Source organism: Cheilinus undulatus, linkage group 17, assembly GCF_018320785.1.
Source record: "Cheilinus undulatus linkage group 17, ASM1832078v1, whole genome shotgun sequence".
Lineage (NCBI taxonomy): Eukaryota > Metazoa > Chordata > Actinopteri > Labriformes > Labridae > Cheilinus > Cheilinus undulatus.
The window spans coordinates 19,753,215-19,773,598 of NC_054881.1; the positions used below are offsets into that span (position 1 = coordinate 19,753,215).

Genomic DNA, 20,384 nt, shown 5'->3' on the forward strand with positions numbered 1-20,384 from the left:
TATAATGTTAATTCAACCCCAAATGACACTAGTTTGGTGATTAAAATAGACGGTTCTATTGGATTTTTGATAAAATTGTATGCAGAAAGGGTAAAAATCAATACAGGAGCATCTTTAGACCTTATTCAAGAAGCTCTCCTGTATGATCATGGGGAAAAAAGCTTGTTTGGAGGCAGGAACATTTTAAGTCCGTATTGTCTGTGTTTATAACTGAGGCTGAGATAAGAATCCGTAGTTGTGGAGAAGTGGATCACATTTGTCCGCTGCTGTGCCGTCTTCTCTCTAAAATGTACGACTTTTAAGCAATATGTTTGCGTGCGTGGCAAAAGCCGGGATACATTGAGTATACTCAATATATCGCCCAGCCCTAGTGTAAGGTATGTTTGTGTGTGTACCTTTGTGTGTATCACTGGCTGCCCCTTATTCATGTGTTCAACCATTAACAAGAAAAGTGTGGTTAAGTACTAAATCTTCAGTTTTAGATCACTGTTTCACAGTCAACACCAGGCTGTGGGATTATGTTATGAACATTTTATTGTGTGTTGTTTATTCTCAACAGTAGCAGTGGGGAGACAGGAGGTCTTTGAGCTGCAGGCTTAGACTCAAAACCAAGATAAAGAGCTGCACCAAAACGGTCTTAAAGTCAGCATAGTTTTGTCCTACTTGACTCTTGTAGTATAAATATTAACCTGCCATGTGGTGCATAGTCCTCTTGTCATTTCTAACCATGCAAAGACCATGGATTGGCCAGATTTCATGTCATCTTGTAATGATCCAACAGTTGTGCCTGATCTAAGAACGGACAGACCAATCACTGTCAACTGAGCAGAGCAAGGTGGCTACAGGTGTTAATTGTACTGCAAACTGGTAAACAATGGTGACTTGTGTAGTTATGAGCTTGGATGCAGCTATAGCAGCAGTCTGTATCAGAATTAGACCATATTTCTTGGTTACAAAAGAGCAAAGTACAGCACTGATTGTTTTCCTTTGCAGAAAAAGATGCTTTTGTTCTTCATCCAGCCAGGCATGGTTTATTTTTACTATGAGCCCTGCCGGTGGAACTTTTAGCTTGGATGTAGCTACAGCAGCTACATCCCAGGTAATTAAAGCAAGGAAAGAAAAGAAAAACAATGATATTTATCCAACCATTTCAACTGTGAAAGCCATACTGAAAGGTTAATATATATTGGAAATTGTTGCATTGTAAGTGGTATTGATAAGAGTTTGGATTGTTAAGAGTACTGATTAAGGTTTCAAAATCAATAAGTAAATTAAATGATACTCATTCCTGCTTTCGATGTTTTAATGTGCTCAAAGATCCAATACCTACACAGCAAAAACTGGAGTGTTGAATTCTCAGTGTTAAACATTTCAGTGTTGATTTTAACACTCAAAGTGTTATTTTAACTCCATTCAGAGTAAATGGTCTTCAGTGTTGGAGTTATTTGACAGTGTTAAATCAACCAGTGTTATTCCAACACTGTAGAGAGTCAGCTGATCCAAGCCCCACCTACTGCAATTTCAAATCTGGGGGGCAGAGTTTTCCCATCATGCCTTAGTGCAGAGTGTTAAGCTGGGTTCAGATGTTTTTAGATGTATTTAAATGATTAGCTGTGTTTAGATGTTGCCTGTTGTACAGGGGTCACTGCTGGGATTCACTTGCATATGTTTCTTGAATTATCTTGAGCTCCTAAGTTTTTGATGCATAAACACTTGTGCACTACGAGTGTAGTTGTCTTCTAGGTTGGTCAAGTCTTGGCTGTGGCAAAAGTTAATGACTAACTGTGGAGTGAGGGCAGATTGTCATCTCAGGACAAGCTTTGTCTTTGAGTCTGTTTCATAATTCCCTGCTCGCGGTTGAATACCTCATAATGTGAGGTGACAGTCAATCTTGTCAGGTGTGTCCAACACCTATTTTGTGGAACTTACGTGTCTTGGTTCTTGTTATTATCAGGTTGGTGGAAGAGGGGCAGTTGCTATCCACAGTATTTTACACCTGCTGAAATTAATTGTAATACACTCCTTAGTGTTGATTTTTTAACACTGACGCCAGTGTCGAGTACTATCAACACTACTCTGTGTTCACCAGTGTAAATTTTTGACACCATACAGTGTTTTAGTAACACTGGTCCAGTGTAAAAAAGTAACACTTTGAAAAGTGTTAAATTAACACTCAAAAGAGTGGACACATATACACACTTTTCTAGTGTTAGATTTAACACTCTCAGTCTTAATCTAACACTGGCGATTTTGCTGTGTATCCTGACTTAGTATAGAAAAGAATGTATTCACCTTGTAAAAGCTTGTACATCATCCCTGTCTTACTTTTCACTGAGGCCACCCTGAGGGTTCATGGGCTGAGCCACAGTCTCCTACATATGCCAGATGAGTTGTACTGTCTTTACAAGATGTATGGTTGGTACTTGTGGAAGGGTGTGTACCCAGTAGGTGTGTAGGTGTGTCTGCTTGGAGCAGGATCAGCCTCCTGTGCAGAGCTCTGCCTGTGGGTACAATGAGCCCAGAGTTAAAGTGCAGACAGACCTGAGGTGTCTCCTGCAGTCATGCTCTACCATGTTGGATGGTACTTGCTGCTGGGATGCCTGTTGCTGCTGCTGTTGGATTTGGAGAGATTGCACGTGCAAGGTCAAAGGCAACGAAAAGCCAAGGTACTGCCTGCTTTAACCCTGTACAGTCTGCATCTCTTTCTTCTTGAACCCTGATAGGGTTAAATGTTCTGGAGATCTTTTCTTTTACACAAAGGCAAAATGCTTTTAGGAGAATCAAGAGAATTTTATCCCCCTTTCAGAACGGATGCTAGTACAATTAACACAAAACTCTTTCATTTGTGGCTTCTGAAGGTTTGACTTGAGCTGAACTGCCAAATGATAGTTTGGTAGTCATTTGTTATGTAACAGTGCCATACCTTAAGTGGTGTATGCTTCTCTAATGTAAGGATCTGCTGTTTGTCTTGCTTTCTAAAGTTTCACAAAAAGTCTTTTTGGCTTTTAATAGTTTGAAGGACAAAAAGTAATGAATATACTTTCGAAACTGTGATGAGCATTGTTCAAATTATACTGACTGGAAATTACAAGGCTAATCAAGAAAATTATCAGAAGATAATTGAAAATTAATCAAAGTAAACCAATTAAATTTTTGTTCCCCAGATTCAATCACTGTTGAGTAGAGCACATAAATGGATATAGCTGTCTTTGTGAATGCACACCGCTTTAGGGCAGGCCATCATGCATTTTTGGGGTCAAATCTAAATCCAACCAGTTTTATCAAAACTGATACAGGCTCTTTTTCTTCTGTCATTGTTATAAAACATGAATATAGCAGTTCATGTGCAGTGATTCTCCACAGTACAAGTCATCAGGCTTTAAAAACTCTGGTTTATTTTTATTTTAAAGCAGATACTAACATTGTCTAACATAACCTAGTTGTGTTTTGGAACATAGAAGAGTTCTATGTTCTACAAGAAGTGTTTTATGGCTGGTCTGACCAATCAACATGTCACATTTTACGAAGCATTTCACAGTGTCCTTAGACAAGACTCTGATCCCCAAATAGCTGTCATGGACACAACAAACTGTATTTGAATGTGTATGGAATGAATAGGAGAATAGTAAATAATAAGGCTAATTTCTGTAAATGTTTTTTCAATCATGTCTGAGATGCGAGCATGCACCCTAGTGACATCCATGTGCAGTGTAACTTAAAGCACATCCTGCTGCTGCTTCTGTGTTAAATGGAAACCTAAGATGCAAGATTTCTCATTTCCTTTGCTAATCTGCAATAAAGGATGGTCTGATATCAACATTAGCAGTCAAAGAGCTAAGCACTGTGCATTTAGAGTTTGTGAGTCAGGCTAAAGGAACTTAGGCTCCAGGAGAAGTGGTTCATGTCACTAGGGATAAGTATTGAAATCCAGTACTTATATAGTACTGGTACAAACACATCAGATACTTACCCGACCAATCTTCAACATAGATATGCATTCATTTCAACACCCTGCCAACAATATGCAACCCCCCTGCCACATCAACAAGAAATATGTCGATGAATTTGTGGTATTCATGCACACTGACATTGTTTTAACTTAGCACTAATGTCTTAATTGTTTTGCTATCTGGAGTAATGTCGCTGCTTTGCATGCATGTTTCTACCAAGGAAATTGTCACTTTGACTTATTTATTGCTTGTCTCTGACACAACTATGAATTTTGCTTGAGCCTCTTTCATAAAGAAGATAAACCAGTTTCCTTTTCTTATCCCATGTTCTACTGGCATCTTTTAAAGATATTTCTGTAAATCATTAAAGATACCTAGACAGCTTATTCTTCTGCCAACTTTTCAACAGACTTTTTTTTTCTCTTAGAAGTATTGACTCAGGCACCATTTAGGCACCTGTATGGATTTAGCACCAATATGAGAAAAACCAAGACAATACCTAATCCTATATGTCACAAATACACTGATGTGATGCCCGAGCCAGTTGTTAGTTATGTAAGGCTGATCTTAGGTGTCTGCATTCTGGGCCTGGGTGACAGAAAAGTGTATTTTCACTTCTTTCTAACTGCTTTTATGTTTTGTCTCTACCCTGCTGATGTGTGAGGCTGTTACTGACCTGAGCACATTTCCTTATGAGGGTGTTCACAATTAAAGCATTTTAGAAAAATAACAATGCCAGTTGGGATAGGCTCCAGCCCCCTGTGACCTTGAACAGGATAAGCAGTACAGAAAATGGATGGATGGATGGAACAGCAAAGAGCTTTTATTTTGAAGAACTTGACTGAAGTAGCATATTTATCATTGATTTATGTGGTGAAGAGGCTTGAACAAGGGCTTTATTAGCAAAGCACAGTACATCTACCAATGGATTTTGGTCAGACACTGTTGATTTTACTCATTTTCCATCAGTGATTTCAGTCAAATGTTTTCAGTGTAATGAAAATAAAAAGGAGCGAAGATCAGCGTGCAAGACCCTGATGTTCATTATAAACCATTTATTTTAGTAGAGTTGTCCTTGTTTGAGTTAGATTATCCGAGAAAACATGCTTTTTTATTTTGAAAGGAGAGAAAACTCCTTAACCATCTTTGTTTCATGGTTTCTAGTGTCTTAACTCAAATGCATGTATGGGGATGAAAGTGCTTTACTGAAGTTTGAGCTTAGCAGAAGGTTGTGGATCATGCATTGTTTTTTAAATGCCATGTTTTTTCTTTTCTCTATTTTACTTGTCTCCTATCCCAGGACCACCAGTGTGTGGTGATAAATTTGGTGCTTTGATCCCAACCAAAGTGGCACACGGGTGGTCCTGCTGGGAATTCAATCCCAGATCATGAAGGTGTTAATCCTGCACAGAACCTGCTGAACAAAACCTGCTGTGCTCCTGAAATCTTGAGAGTGACAATAAGTAGTCACATGCTACTCTTGTGCACATGGCACTTCTGCTGAAAACACTCATATAAAGACCAAAAGTTATACCCATGGGGTATAACATTTTGAGATTTGGCCATTTGAGACTCAAGCTTGTCACCATAGACTGTGCAAATATTTGGGGGTTTGTTGTTCTTAATTTTTGTTGCTTTTTGCCGTTTTTACCAAGCCTTTTGGCAATGTTTGTCCATTTTAATGCTACATTTAACAGATTTTCCCCTCACCTTTTATGCATTCAGTCCTTATTCAGAAACATCAGAATTCTGTCATCGTACATTTTTTCAGGACTAAATTGCCTGCTGCAGTTTGCAAGACCAAGCCAGTCTGAGAACGTCTGCATACCTGTGTCTCGGTTAGATTTACGGACCTTGCCATTTGATTAGCCCTTTGTAGGAGCAAGTGTTCATTGTCTGTGTGTGTGCATGTTGATGAAAGTGCTTTAGCCTGCAGCGCAGAGTGTCAGACTGAGAGGCCTCCACAGATTTCTCATTGCTTTTAACAGAGGATCCGTCAACTACACGTGGAAACAGACTTCTGAGGAGACCTGTGCTGATGGAGGGACACAGGGGTTTGTTAAAACCATTAATTTAGTCCAGGTGTGCCACGTCAGGCTGCCCTGAGTCTAACTTATTTATTGTTCTCACAAAAACATGTTTATTTTCTTTAAAATGGTGTTGAAAGTTGGCTGCAGCCCAATTCACAGTGCTGCTTAAAGCCATGATATTTACAGTCCTGTGATAGTCTGCTTTCACTATGAATGCTGCAGAGACATATGGGGAGACACAGTGATACCTCCCCCTGTTTGGTGTCATATAAAGATGATAATTTACAACCTAAATGTGCTGTTATTTCAACAATATCTTGTGAAACTGATCAGATGTTTAAACTGACAAGATCATTGTATCTAAAGGCAAGCTTATCAAATTCATCCAACATTGTACCAGGAGTCTCACACAGACTTTTGTATCTCTTTCAACTTGATTACCTCATCATGATACTGTAACTGAGTATCATAATAAATAAGACTTGACAGTGTGATGGATGATTGTTTCAAGTCCTTACATGTCGGATCAGTGGCTGCCTTGAATGTCGGAAAGACTCATCAAAAGAAGGAGAAGCAGTAATGTTTGAGGCCTTTATACTTGTATTGTATTAGCTCATCCTTTGCTTTCACTGTGAGATTAAAAAACATGATATTTGTACAAACTAAAATTCTTAGATTAAAATTTTACAAATTATTTTCTTCATTGTGGGGATGGAAATCGAAACCGGGGTATATAAAGTAGAGAGTAGTATGCATTCCTATCTCTGGCTTCAGCTGCTACAGGACACATTTCTTCCTAATCTGCTCAGTTCAGTGCTGAAAAGCACTCCCAAATTTAGCAGCAGGTCCCTCTAGTTAATAAAGAAGTCCAATGCAAAATTAAAGTTAATTAGTAGACCTAACAACAGATGGACAGGTATATCATGATGCATTCATATCGAGTTCAGTAAAAATGACAATCAAATGATTAATGAGCGAATATAACGGGGCAAAGCTTAAGAGGGGCATTGGAGGAATTTCAAGAAAGAATCTAGATTTTCATTCCCCATAATCTAGATTTTCGACACATACAGGTAACCTACAGAACAATCAATTACTCAGGCTTATATTTACACATAATAATTACACTCAGTCTTACATAGTAATTTGATGGTGAAGCCATGAGATTAGCTTAAGGTTGCCAGACTACTGAACTTCTAAATGTTGTTATCATACTAGTAAAAATCAAACATTTTGAGACCATGGTAACAAAAGCAGAAGTCTAAGCACTCAATGTTGGGTAATTTTTTATTTGTTGCTCAAAATTCTGCACATTGCTTCCTGCATTTCAGGAAACATTGCCAGTATTGGTTCAATTCTGACAGTGTCTTAAGACTTATCCCCACAAACAGGCAATACATCAGTTTTAAAATATTCCACCTACAACTATGACTACATCCAGTTGAATAAAAGGGTGCTGTATATTTCTGCACAGACCCTAACCTTTGTATTTCCAGATTTTGTCTCTATTTTGGACATGTCTGTGCATCCATCATTGTGCAGCTGTGTTGAACTTGCAGCCAAAAGTTTTCAGATTAAAAATACATCCCCTGAGTGACATCACCGTCACTGCCTCTGCTTTTTGCTTTTTGGATGGAGCACTGTTGTCTCTTTTCTTGCATGCAACAGCTTGAGGTTAAAATACGACTGAAGTTCTCTCTTTTATAAAGCTGCAGTGGTTGAAAAATTCTATTGGATATTTAAAAAGATAAATTAATGTGTTTTAAATATTTTAGAAGTTGGTTATTGAAACATTTCTGGGAATCAAACATTTTTTAGCCTTACTGTATATTGAGATAAGGTCAGGGCTCCATGCAAACCAGTTAAGATTTCCCTCATGAGTGCATCCCATTTTCCATTGGCTATTAGGAATTTGAGTAAGGGGCCTGAGTGTTTAGGAGCTGATAGTGCAAACACCTCTGATAATGCAAACATTGGTTAAAAAAGTTACAGTCTGCCATTAGGATTGAAAGCCATAAAGATTCATGTAAAATTGTTCTGTTTTTCAGCCTGCAGCCATGCATACTGACATAGACTGATGACTTGATACCCTGGCTGTCATTTCCCCTATAGATCTAGGTGGGCCAAGTCTTATTCATGCAGTCTGCTATTAGGATACAAAGGCATGAACACACACTAAATAAGCACAATGTCTATGCTTGCTCCAGCATGCTGTTTGAGAGTGTAAACATTGTCTTGGCACATGATATAAAGGTTTAAAGAGTTATTTACTGGGATTATTAAAGGTTTTTGACAAGATAACTACTCGCATGCATGCTATAGAGTGTCTGCTCTTTAGAAAATTGTAATAGTTCTGAGTTTTAAAGCTAGGAAGTGCTCAGTGTTGTAGTTTGTCAACTTTTGACCCCTGGTTTTGTTGATGATGACAGCATTAAGGGTTGGTAAGGATTTCATTATGCTTATGGTGTTGTTACAGTTCTCCAAGAACGGTTCCAGGTGTCATGCATTAACATAGTAAGATCATAAGGACAATGACCGTCAACATACGGGGTGTAGTTCACCAAAAGAACTTATATTTTATATTCTTAAATTGTAGGTGTCCTACTGTCTCAACAAACCAACATCTCCTTGCATGGATTTGCGCCTGTCTAATGGGGCAAAGCCTGCAACCTTTCTTACCTGGCAGTAGACTGCGTCGTACTTAGACCTTGACTCCTGTGGAGCTTTAAGTTGTATATTTCTCTTGTGAGTCACCGTCTTTTTTATAAAGTCTGTGATGTACATTTACGTCATTATTCTAAGAGTCAATTACATTTGGATTGCAATGGCTAACCAGAAAAAAGATTTTATACATCTGTTTCTGGGTTACTCCATGGAAAATGTCTTTCTTTGTTAAACAGTGTTTGACAGCTTGTTTATTGGCTCCTGACAAAGCAGCCGGCTTGCCATAGAACTTCATTTCACTAAATATAGCTTGGACTAGAGGGATCTCTGACTGCTGTGTAGATAAACTGAGGGGGGCGGTGTTGGCCAGGGAGATCCAGTGTCAGCTTATCAATGAGGGATGGCTGTTTGGATTATGATTAAAAAAGAAAGAGAAAAAGGGTCTTTGTTCAACTTTGGGTCCTGTTTTTGGTCTCTTGCCTATCTCAACCATTTGTGTACCCTGACAGGGTACATCAAGGGCTGGGTTTCACTACAGACACAGTTTAAAGACTGCCAAGTCTTCTTACTTTTCAGATTTGATTAATGGAGCCAGGCTCAGCTTTTCAGGTACCATTTGGGCATGTCGTTCTTTCTGATAACACAATCTGACCATGCTCAATTGAATTTTACATTGAGAAACGTGATAGCCACCCCCAGCCCTAAGCTCTTTTTAATATCCGAAAGATGGATTGTTGGGGCCAAACCTGAGAGTATGCAGCATGAGCTGTGATTATTAAGTCTACAGTCATGTTCACAGCTTAGTGAGGTTTTCAAAATGCAAAGCTGTTTTGAGCTAAATACTTAAGGATGAAATCAAGCACATGATGAAAGTGTTATCATTCTGATGTTTAGCAGTTTGCGAATAAGCACTAAGAGATGTGTTTGCTTTTTCTGCAGTATTAAATAAATATAGCAGATAGATTCATGACCCTTTTAACTTTGTAACTCAAACTGTACTTATCACCAGGGTTGTCCTGATCAGCATTTTTGGCCTCAGATCCTGATCCGACTTTATTGATATCGAATTTCTACCACCGAGCCCCAGTCCGATACTCAAAATTACCTAGATGAAAGCTTCAATTGTTTTTGTTTACAAAAATAACTGAAGTAAATGGATTAACCACTAGTTGTTTTAAGTTTATTCCATTAAACATAAAAACACATTTCTACTCAGAATGGTGTAATAGCTCTGTTTCACGTAGAAATAAAAGTTGCGTATTGACTTAGTGCAGTGTTTGAATTAAATAAGACAATCAGAAATCCAATTAAAAGTGGTCAAAACAGCTGACAGACCTGTGCAGTCACAAAAGTGAACTTAACCTCAGTTCCACTTAGAGGTGGTAAACACAGAGTCAATAGTCACAAGAACAAATGAATTAAATAAATGAATTTGAAATATTACAGTTCCACTTAGAAGTGGTAATTAACTCGACTGTATTAGTCACAACAAAAACAGAACTCAAAACAGTTTAATTTGAATAGGATCAAAAACATATGATTCATACAGATTCAAAACAACAACCCCTATTAAAATGTAGCAGCTTAATCTAAGACATGAACCAAAACATTAGCATTGCAATAAAACCCAAATTTCAAATACAAGGTGCTCTTGTTTTTACAGTGACCCTGAAGATGCTACATCACTTTTTCCTCCCACAAGCATGTTGACACTAACCTTCAAGGAACACTGAAGGCCAGCAGTGCAAACATTACTATGCCACACTTTGGAAAACCAAACTAAATCCCTCACCCACAGCAACTTTTAAGCAAATTGTGATCAAATTGTAGTGTTTTCTGAGCATTCTCTGAACTTTAGACTGGTTTGAAATTGGTAAAACGGCAAGAGATAAAAACATGGACTGTTCTTTCTCCCTCAGTTTTTCTCCTCCCTTCTATGTGGTGCCTTACATACAAGGTCTGATAGTTTAAAAAGTATGAGTGCTCTGCATGAAAAATTCTCTGCAAAAGCATACCGCTCTTTCCCTTTCTTCCTCCTGGTTGTCCTCCTGCTCCCCACATGCATCTCAGCCATAATTTACTGCTCTCCATCTCAGCCCATTAGGGTAATCAAAAATCAAATTTACAGCCCTTCGGTCCCTATCCCATCAGCAGAGCCTCTATCTGTGCACCACTACTCCCTCAGGAACAATATACTGACATTTTTTTGTTGTTTTTTTTGTCTGCATGCAATCCTTTATGACACAACAGGAGAATAAGCATGGTCAGAGAGTTTTCCATGCTGTTAATTTTTCTTTTTCTCCTTTCACCTCTGGATGCCACAAAACTTTTAAGTGCTTTGTTTGTTTCTTTTGAAAGATGTGTTTTTAAGTGGCACAGACACCACAGGAGTCAATAATAAGTTCATAATGTGGCAGTGCATGTTATTAACCAAACAGATTTACAGTGAATGCCATTGTGGTTAGTTTTGTTGTTAGACAGTTACATCTGCCTGGGAGGGACCTTGGATTGAAGTACAGTAGCTTTCTCATGCAGAATCAGGATATAGAGCGGTAAAAGATAGGTGTTGTGTCAGCATATGGCCTTAAAGGTAACACAAATGGAAATGCAGTTGTGATACTTTTACTTGTTAAAGATTTAATGGCGGCCGAGGAGTTGAAATTTTAATCATCAACATATCTGCAGTTATTGAGGTCCACTTGGCGGCTTAGTCAGTAATACAGACATGTTAATTAGAGACAGCACATTTCACGTGTTTTGGATAGAAACTACTTGGATAAAAAGAATAATTTGTTAGGAGCAGTGGGGAGGGATAGCTGCATTTGAAAGACTAGAAACTAACAGACTGAGGCTGTTTTCATCCTGCAGGCCAAAGTGAGCTGATTCTGCTTTGTGGCTTCTATGGGACTCAGATCATGACTGCTGTCCTAGACATGATATGAAAAAGTCAGATTCTGTTTGACTTAAGCTGTTCAACTTTGAACTCATGCAATTACAAGAGAAACTGAACAGCCAGCACTGAGAAATGTCCTTTTAGTGTCTTTTATTCAGGGCAGGGGCTGTATACAGACTATAATCAATGTGTTGGATGCTGAGTAAAACTGAGTTGAAGCATGTCGTAGTCAGTATGCTGGCAGTGCCCAAAATAAAGACCCTAAAGCCTGGCAAACACTACAGGATAATCATGACAAATTTTGCCTTATTCCCCCCTTCAACCAAAGTCTTCAAAGGCCAAATTATCTGAAGGGTTCTAAAGATTATCTTGCCAGATTACCCTGTTGGTGTGAGGTGTGTTTAGAGTGGTCTGATCTGCTGGGAAGATGACTGGAGCTACTGAGATTTAAGACTGTCAACACAGGCACATTTGCAGTCAGAAATCCTGCTGTGTGGGCAAAACCAAGGACAGCTGAGGAGGTATGAAGATTGTGATGTGGAACAGAATGACGGCCACTCAGTAAGCAAGCTGATTAAAGAAGGAAGTACAGCAAACACAGCCATGGCAAAAATGATAAACAAGAATCATAAAGTCAAATGGACATCAGACGCGGAGGGCCAACTTGTAGATTTGTGGCAACAACCACATCACAGAACTGGGTCACTACAAAAATATAAAGATTTAATGAAGTAAGACCATTGTGTCTGACATCTATTATGTGGACAAAATATATACTATACACTATACACTATAACTGCTACTATACAGTGTTTTTTTTTTTTTTTTAAACTTGTGTCTGAACTCAAAATCAATGGACTCTATGCATGAATTGCTTCCGCATTTGGCATTAGACCGCTCCCACACTTCCAGTCAGGAGAAGAGAAAGGGGTATGATGGCAAATTCGTTGCGGTTTATTCGCTGTTTGCATGAGTTACCTGAGCTGATTGTCAATGAAGAGTTAAATTTATATGTATATGATGTATATTGTAGCATGCAGCAACGATGTCCAGAGGTGCTTTTAACCTGTTTTTGAAGCATCATTTTAACATGTTTGGATGCCAAGCGATGATAGAATAAACACAAACAATAATCGAAACAAAAAAAACAATGAAACGGACAAATTAAGGCAGTTCAGGAGGGTTTAGGTTCCGTTTTGGCTTAGCACGTATCGTTGGGTGGAAGTTGTGAAGCTGCCTTAGTTTCCACTGGAAATACACCACCCCCTGCTGTGCATAGAGCCCATTGCTTCCCATTTCACTCTGACTTTTTGTGTGCTTAATATGTTTCTTTTTTCCGTGTTGATCCTTTAAGTTAACACAGGAGTCATAGTAATATGAGTACACAGAAAAATTCAATCTGAAAAAAGTATTGTATAGCATTAAATCTTTGAGTGTAAATGCAGCCTTATTATTAGCCAAACATATCATGCTGTATATCAGCATAAACTTGGTGACTGTTTTCAAAAATGGACTAAGTGGTCAAGTAAGGGTTTTTCCAGAAGTTAGAGGAAACTGTTACTGTCCTTTTTGTTAGAATAGTGCCATTAAAACAAGACATTATCTGATTTACAAAGTAACTTCATAACATTACATCCTAATATTACTATATTCAATATCAGATAAAATGCCCCCCCCCCCCCCGTTTATTTTTTTTACACCCATGAAATCCATAAAGTAAGAGGTCTTAACTCTTAACACAAACTCCCTTAATACAGGCCTGCTCAGAGGCCATTGGTTTGTCTAGTTGTAGCTCTGCAGAAATAACAAATTGGAATCAGAAGTTACACACTGGAATATGCTAATGTTTATGAGAGTCATCTTTGTTTGGCCCAAAGACAGACTCTTGTGCACGAAGAGACATCTATATCCAAACCAACTATTGACATCAAAACATGACACAACCCAGGGAAACATCTGTTTAAATATGTAAAGACTGTCCTTGAATAATTTCCAATACATTTTTCTCTTTCTCTCCAGAATGGGTTTTTGCGACGAGGGAGTCCTCGTGGGGATGGAACAGTGCCTTCTGGATCCAGTCGAAAAGGCTCACTAGGTCGTGGGGATGTCTTTGTGATAGATGAGGACACTGACTTGTTGGATCCAATATTCCAACATGGAGGACAAATCAACCCTCAGTGGAAACCCCCCAGAAATGGACTTAAGGGAATCCAGAAGGGGAAGCCTGAACTGTCCTCAAAAGACTTTGAGGAAAATATAACCACAGATAAAAAGACAGACTCCAGTGGGAGGACTACCTCACTGTTCCCTGGAAAACCCTCTGATGACATCATTGATCTGGATATCGGAGGTGCCACCAAGAAGCCCTCAGTGGGATTTCCTTTAAATCCAAAGATCCCTTTAGATCCGAGAACAACCACAGACTCCCTAAAAGTGGAGGCCGATGGGAGGTTCAGATCGGTCTCGCCTACACCTCACGTTGTCTTACCTGATTCATCTGCAAAGGCAGACGCCAATGACAAGAGACCCATCAATGGTGATCGAAAGACTGAGAACAAGGGTAGACAGCCAAAAAAGGAGCCCGCTGGCACTGTGACTATAGTATCTAGAGATGGAGACCTTGTCCTGGGTTCGGATGGCAAAATGTACTGGCTCCAGAGAGGACCACCAGGCCGAATGGGTCCACCAGGGCCAGAAGTGAGTGGTCTTCTTGCTGATGTAACACCTTTGTTTTAATGCGATTTGTTGTAGTGGTTTGTGGACATTGTTTAGGCAGAGCTGAGGTTGCTTTACACTGATTTATCTTTACACTTTATGTATCATATCAGAGCAGTATGTTGTAGGCTAAGATAAAGTACAGACAAGCCTTGTGAATGAAAAAAGTGACGTCTGCTTTTCTTCACAGCCTACAAGAGCTGTTCCCCATCAGCTACCATCTGAGTTTGATCAGAGAACATTACACTATTCAAACATATGTTGATCCACATGTCTTTGAAGCTCAGATTTGAGCTCTAAGGGAACTGCATGGCTAAGGATTCTCAACAGTTTATCATAGCCCCACTTAATTTGAGCACTGTTCTCTCTGGCTGAAGAGTTATCTAATTATTGCCAAGGAGTAAAATTATCTGATACAATCCAATCAGAGGGTTTACCTGGTATAAAAGATGGGTGATCACAGGAACTTCAAGGTAGACAGAACCAGAACCAGACTGCACATCTGGTCATGTCTGGGCCAACCTCTGGAGTCAAACCACCATTAAATCCACAAGATCACTCAGCACGATTAGTGTGATTGAAGACGTATGTAGGGAACATGAAGGAAGACGTCCTGTTGGCTTAGAATACTACTTTCTTCTCATCATGTGTTGAATTTCAGGTCTATCTTGGAGCATTAGCCTCGCACGAGGATTGTTTCAAACATAATGTTTCAGTAAAAGGTGTGTTCTGAAGAGATGCAAAGGGATGTGACTTTGACCAGAGGTGGACCTAATAATCAAAAATGTAAATTTGTTAATTGCTAGTTTGGATAATTTCAAAAGCAGACAATAAGTTATTTCTGTTTATAATTATCTAGGACAATTAAAACGACCTATGTCAGCTTTTTGCAATGTCAGCAGATTTGAATTCTTTAATGACCACAGTGACTTAAGAAAGTACAAATTGCTCAGCTTTCTGTGTTGAAAAACTAGAAATAATATAGACTTTTTTGTGAAACACCATTGTTTTTGCAGCGCTTAGAAAATATGTAACAACATGTAGGTAAGGCACCATTTCACAATAAAAAGGGCCTGTAACAAGAATTTCGGCTGCTGGTCAAATAAACTCTCTCCAGAGTGAGGCTGCATACTAATGCTGAGGTTGTCTATTTAACAATTAGAAGTAGGGTTTGCATCCGTCTTCTTTCTCGGCTAAGCAAACAGACTGTGAGTTCACCCATTGGTTCACCCATTACTGTTTCACCAGATCCTGCAATGCAAGGCAAGCTGGTGCAAAATAAAGGTACAAAGCTTTAACATCTTTCTCAGGCTTTCTATTTCTCTGCTCCAAGGCCGGCATTGCACATTATACATATGAAATCAAGTACCAGAAATAATGTAAACAGGTTTTTTTTATTTATTCACACACATATGGAGGACAAGGTACATTTAAAACATATAGAAAAATAAGTCTGTGTTAGGGTGATGTAGAAGCCTGCTTATATAAATGGCTTATATAAAAACCACACTCAGGAGACGATATATAAAACTAAAGGTAATGCTTTTAATAATTGCTATTCAAATTTTCATCCACTTTAGATATCAGGTTATGACGTGAAAGGTTTTCAGTGTAGTCCTCAGGACACTCGTGGTGACCTAAGAGGGTCCCTCGGAAATCAAATGTGTAACCTGACACATGACACACCTGACACACCAGATAGACTGTTTCATGTATCCATTGTGTGTATATATTTTACATTCATCTGGGAAAGCTACTACAGAAAGCGTTGGAAAGGGCTAAACTTTTTAAAAAATTATCAGAAGGTGACTGAACGAATGTTCATGATGGGCCAATCAGAGTGCCGGTACGAAATGAGGTTCTACGCATACCAAGTTCTGCAACAAACTGACAGGCAAATGCTGCATTTCAACAGATGATTATGATGTGGATAAAACTTGCAGAGACTGGTCAGAAAAAGAGCGAAAGCGTCTTTTCTGTCATGAAAACCTTTCAGTGTGGCTCTGGGCTCTTGTTTTATTAAAGAAATGTGGCCCAGTTCTGATAAAACTGCCACTATACTATAACTACACGCAAGCTAACACGGGCAAAAGCCATGGCTAATGGCTTTGTTCACAATGGATTGTTAAGAGGTAGATGTGATAGGGCACATAGAGAGCCTGCTTACTGCATCTTTTAGATTTTAATGTGTAAAAGATGCACTAATAAACAGATAAGCATAGAGTCCAGCTCCAACTATAACATGACTATAGAAAACCCACTCCTCTGATTGGCCAGCAGTTTAAACAGCATCAGTTTCTGTCATGCATTGCTTTACCTCTACCAAGTCTGTTATGTTTGTACATCATGAAACATCATATAATTGTGCATTTTTTTCTTCATTTCTTTCTGTTTTTCAAGTATTTTTACTGCATTTCAGACAATGCCAAAAATTTGAAGAATCTAGACCTTTCACATTTTTTAGTTATTAAAACTTTAGTATTATGTAGACATTAAGGCAGTTTGGAGCCAGACCTTAAAATAAGGGTTTTGCAGACAGTGAAAAGGGCCACAGGTATGAGGTTTGGAGTTGGTTTGTTGCTTTTCTTGGTGCTCTTTTGATCCACCTGTGGGAGCAGTTAGAAAGCCTTAAGTCTTAGATTTAAATTGTAAAAGACCAACAATTTTCAAGGCAGTCTTTTCTGCTGTTTTACTGAGGATTGTTACTGTTTTCACAGGGCTGCTCTGGTGATCCCGGCCTCTCTGGGTTTAAAGGTGATAAGGTAAGAGGAACTCACTCATGATTTTATAGCCTATGATGATGTGTTAAGTTTGTACACTTGACTCTTTAAGGTTTAAGTGCACCTCTGATTTTTCCATGTCTGGCACTGTGGCTGTATGTTTTTTTATAGCTCAGATTCACCTTCAACATTTTAATTCAAACCACTATAAACTCCTTTGATTCCTCCATCAAGACCATATGCAGATTATTTATGCCTGGACTCTCAAGTTGAAGCAAATCGCTAGTGTGAGGTGAAATCAGAAAACAAGCTTGTGCTACATCAAGTCATAAATCAAATTATTTTGCATTAATGCACCATTTTCTGTACATCTTGTAGGGTAAGATGGGCCGAGAAGGGAATCCAGGAAAAAGAGGGGCACCAGGACCTCCTGGCCCAGCAGGTTTACCGACCCTGTACCTGTGGAAGAACACAGCAGAGGAATGGGCCGCCTTTCAGGTAAGATAATCTAAAACCTTATTGCCCCACTTGCAGTTTGGTCCTCTTGTTAGCAACGTTAGTTTGTCAGTTTTTGGCAATATGCCAGCCTACTACTTTAGTCTAAGATGAAATACCTTAGCAACTTTTAAAATAAATTACAATGAAATAAGAAACAGACATACCCTCATAGGTAAGACTTCTTTTTGACAACCGAAAAGGACAGACAACCTTGTGGTGTTTTTTTTACACCTCAGTTTTCACTTTTATTTGCAATATTTAACACCACTGTAAGGCTCTGAGACAATTAAATAAAGTTCAGACCTTTGAGGAAACTCAGATTTGTCCAACACAGGATGCTCAATGCATGATTTAGTTCTCATTGACCAGAAATTTAGAAAAAAAAAATTATCACAAACAAAGTCATCATTCTTTTCAAAGATATTACTTCAGCTTTTCATGGTTTTGTACACCATTAATCTTTGACATATGCTGCATATCAAGGTTGCAATATGTGGACTGCTTGGAATAAACAGAATGTGCACATAATCAAAGATGTATTAGGAATAAAAGAACAATGACTAGAGCATAATTTGCATAACTTACTTTTAGGGATGCCCACTATTACCAGCATATCAATACTGATGATGGCTTAAAAAGTTAATCATTGTCATCAGTAGATATGAGCATTTCTGCCAATAAATTGGCTTAAGATGATGGCAGAATATATCATTTGGGATCCTCATTAATCTTTTTTCTAAGGACCAAAATTCTAGGTCTGAACTTTAGTGAGTTGAACTTCTTCCACTAGAAACCCTTGCACACCAGAGGGTTTTTTTCTGTCTTATAATTAGCACAAGTATAATTTTTTGAGCATGTAGCAAGTCAATGTGGGGTTTCACACCAACAACGTAATTAAATTGCAGCTGAAATTTTTTCAAACTGTTGTTGATTTTTCAAAGTTTTGCTCCTGGTGAGCACATGTCTGACTATTCAAAACACTCATCTTTGCCTATGGTAGAAGAGTTTTAAAGCAGACAAAACATCCTGCTTTATAACACTGCATGATATTTGTCCCCTCTTCATAGTAATATTTGTCTCTAGCCTGTGCAAGTTGTTTTTGTCTTTGATGTGGTATTTTGTAGCCCAGATTGAGATGGATCTCAGACATACAGCTAATCATTACTCTGGGTCAATCAACTCCCTGAAATTACTCCTCTGATCAGTACTGTAACACAAACAGGCTAGAAATCTCAAAATCTTTTATAGGGTTTTGAGTAAATCATAAAGCTGGCCCCTCCTCCCAGCCAGCTTGGCTGGGATAAAGGAGGAGCACACTGAATGACACAGTAAAGGGGCTTTTCCACTACGGCTTTTGGCTATGCCAAACCAAGCCGTGCTGATTTGCATTTCCATCACAAGTTCGTCCACAACAAGCCGCGCTGAGCTGCGCTCAAATGGCCCTGCCTCACCCTCAAGTGCGCCGTGCTGACGTCGAAGCGCTTCGCGGGGTCTGATTTGCTGGGGGGATTTATCCCCTCTGCTACTGTTAACCCCTCTATGATAAATTTTTATCCAACGGGGAGACGGGGGAGATTTTTTTATGTCTGCTTCTGGAAAAAAACAATCACTATGAAAAGAAACGACTCAGTTCTGGTGTTTGTATTATTAAGAAAAGTATATCTATATCAACATGGGTATTGGCTAGAAAATAAAGTTCGGAAATATCTTCATATCAGATATTAAAAATAAATAAAATCCACTATTGTTCATCCCTAATTACAGAACCTCACCATTAGTAAGAAATACAAGGTTAAAATGTTGACATAAAATCCATACTTGCATCAAATGATCCCAGAGTGTTAATAGAATTTCTTGTGTAATATGTATTTGGTTTACATCAACATTTTTGTTTATTTCAAGCAAAATTTGATGAAGGAAAAATCTTTATAGTATCTTTTATTGTGACATTTTCAGTTGTTTGATTACAAGTTTCCAGTTTGTTACCTGACCTCAAAGCTTATCTCATTGCGTAATATCCCAATAAACACATCAGCAATTATTACCACTTGTGGACCTCTTCCATTGCTCAAAGATTGTAAGACAGTTTTGTGAATATAGGGACATATTAAAGGAAGCTAACTGTTTCACTGTGCAGATGATATTTGAGCTAAGCGAGGTTAAACACATCCAGGTCTACTCCCAGCACAGAATCAGAGTGATGACATTGATATCTATCTCCCATCTAAATCCTCATAAGCCAGAACATTTGCTATCATTCTTTGAAACATCTCTCTAGTTGATGTTCATAGACAAAATGGCTCCTCCTTTCTCTTCTCCTCGTAAGCCTTTGTGTAATCCATCATCAGTTACTTTTAAGATTTCAGATGCCCTCAGAGGCTAAACCATCTTACCGTGGCCTGTAAGATCCCAGACTATGTATAAAACCTTTGACCCTGCTGTTTGAGTGCGTGCAAGCTGATGCTCTTTCCTCATCTGTTTAATATCTCTGCAGTGGCCACAGCTGTGTGTTGTAGAGCACACCCAGCAGTATGTCAGTGTGATGGAAACTGAAAGTCTGTTCTTGAAATAAGAGGCTTGAAATAAAGTCTGCTGGTAGTTTGTGAAGGCGATTTGTTACTCTAAGTGCTTTGAACTTTCTGTGGACGTCCTGCAGAGGTCATTCACATACTTCCTTTTTTTCTGAATAAGAGTTAGTGATGAGGCATCGACAGATTTTAAGATGGCTTGGGAGAAGCTTATGGTATTAATATTCAGTTATGTGTTCCAGAACAGGTTCTCGTTTTTTATTTCCCTTCATGTTTATTTTTTAATTCTAATTTTGTAGTAAAATCCATGCTGTGTCTCCACTCTTGTTTCAGCAAACCAATTTCTACCAGCTACTTCGTTCTGGTTGGCCTGTAAGTGTCCTGCA

General features: G+C 38.7%; 1 protein-coding gene across 1 annotated transcript in view; it reads left to right on the forward strand.

Moving 5' to 3' along the window:
• LOC121525257 (collagen alpha-1(XI) chain-like) overlaps positions 1–20,384 on the forward strand; it is a 108,025-nt gene that overhangs the window by 61,602 nt on the left and 26,039 nt on the right. The window contains exons 8-11 of the mRNA XM_041811141.1: positions 13,557–14,234; positions 16,970–17,014; positions 17,351–17,470; positions 20,332–20,370. Coding sequence (XP_041667075.1) covers positions 13,557–14,234; positions 16,970–17,014; positions 17,351–17,470; positions 20,332–20,370 — 882 coding nt within the window. The remainder of the gene's footprint in view (positions 1–13,556; positions 14,235–16,969; positions 17,015–17,350; positions 17,471–20,331; positions 20,371–20,384) is intronic.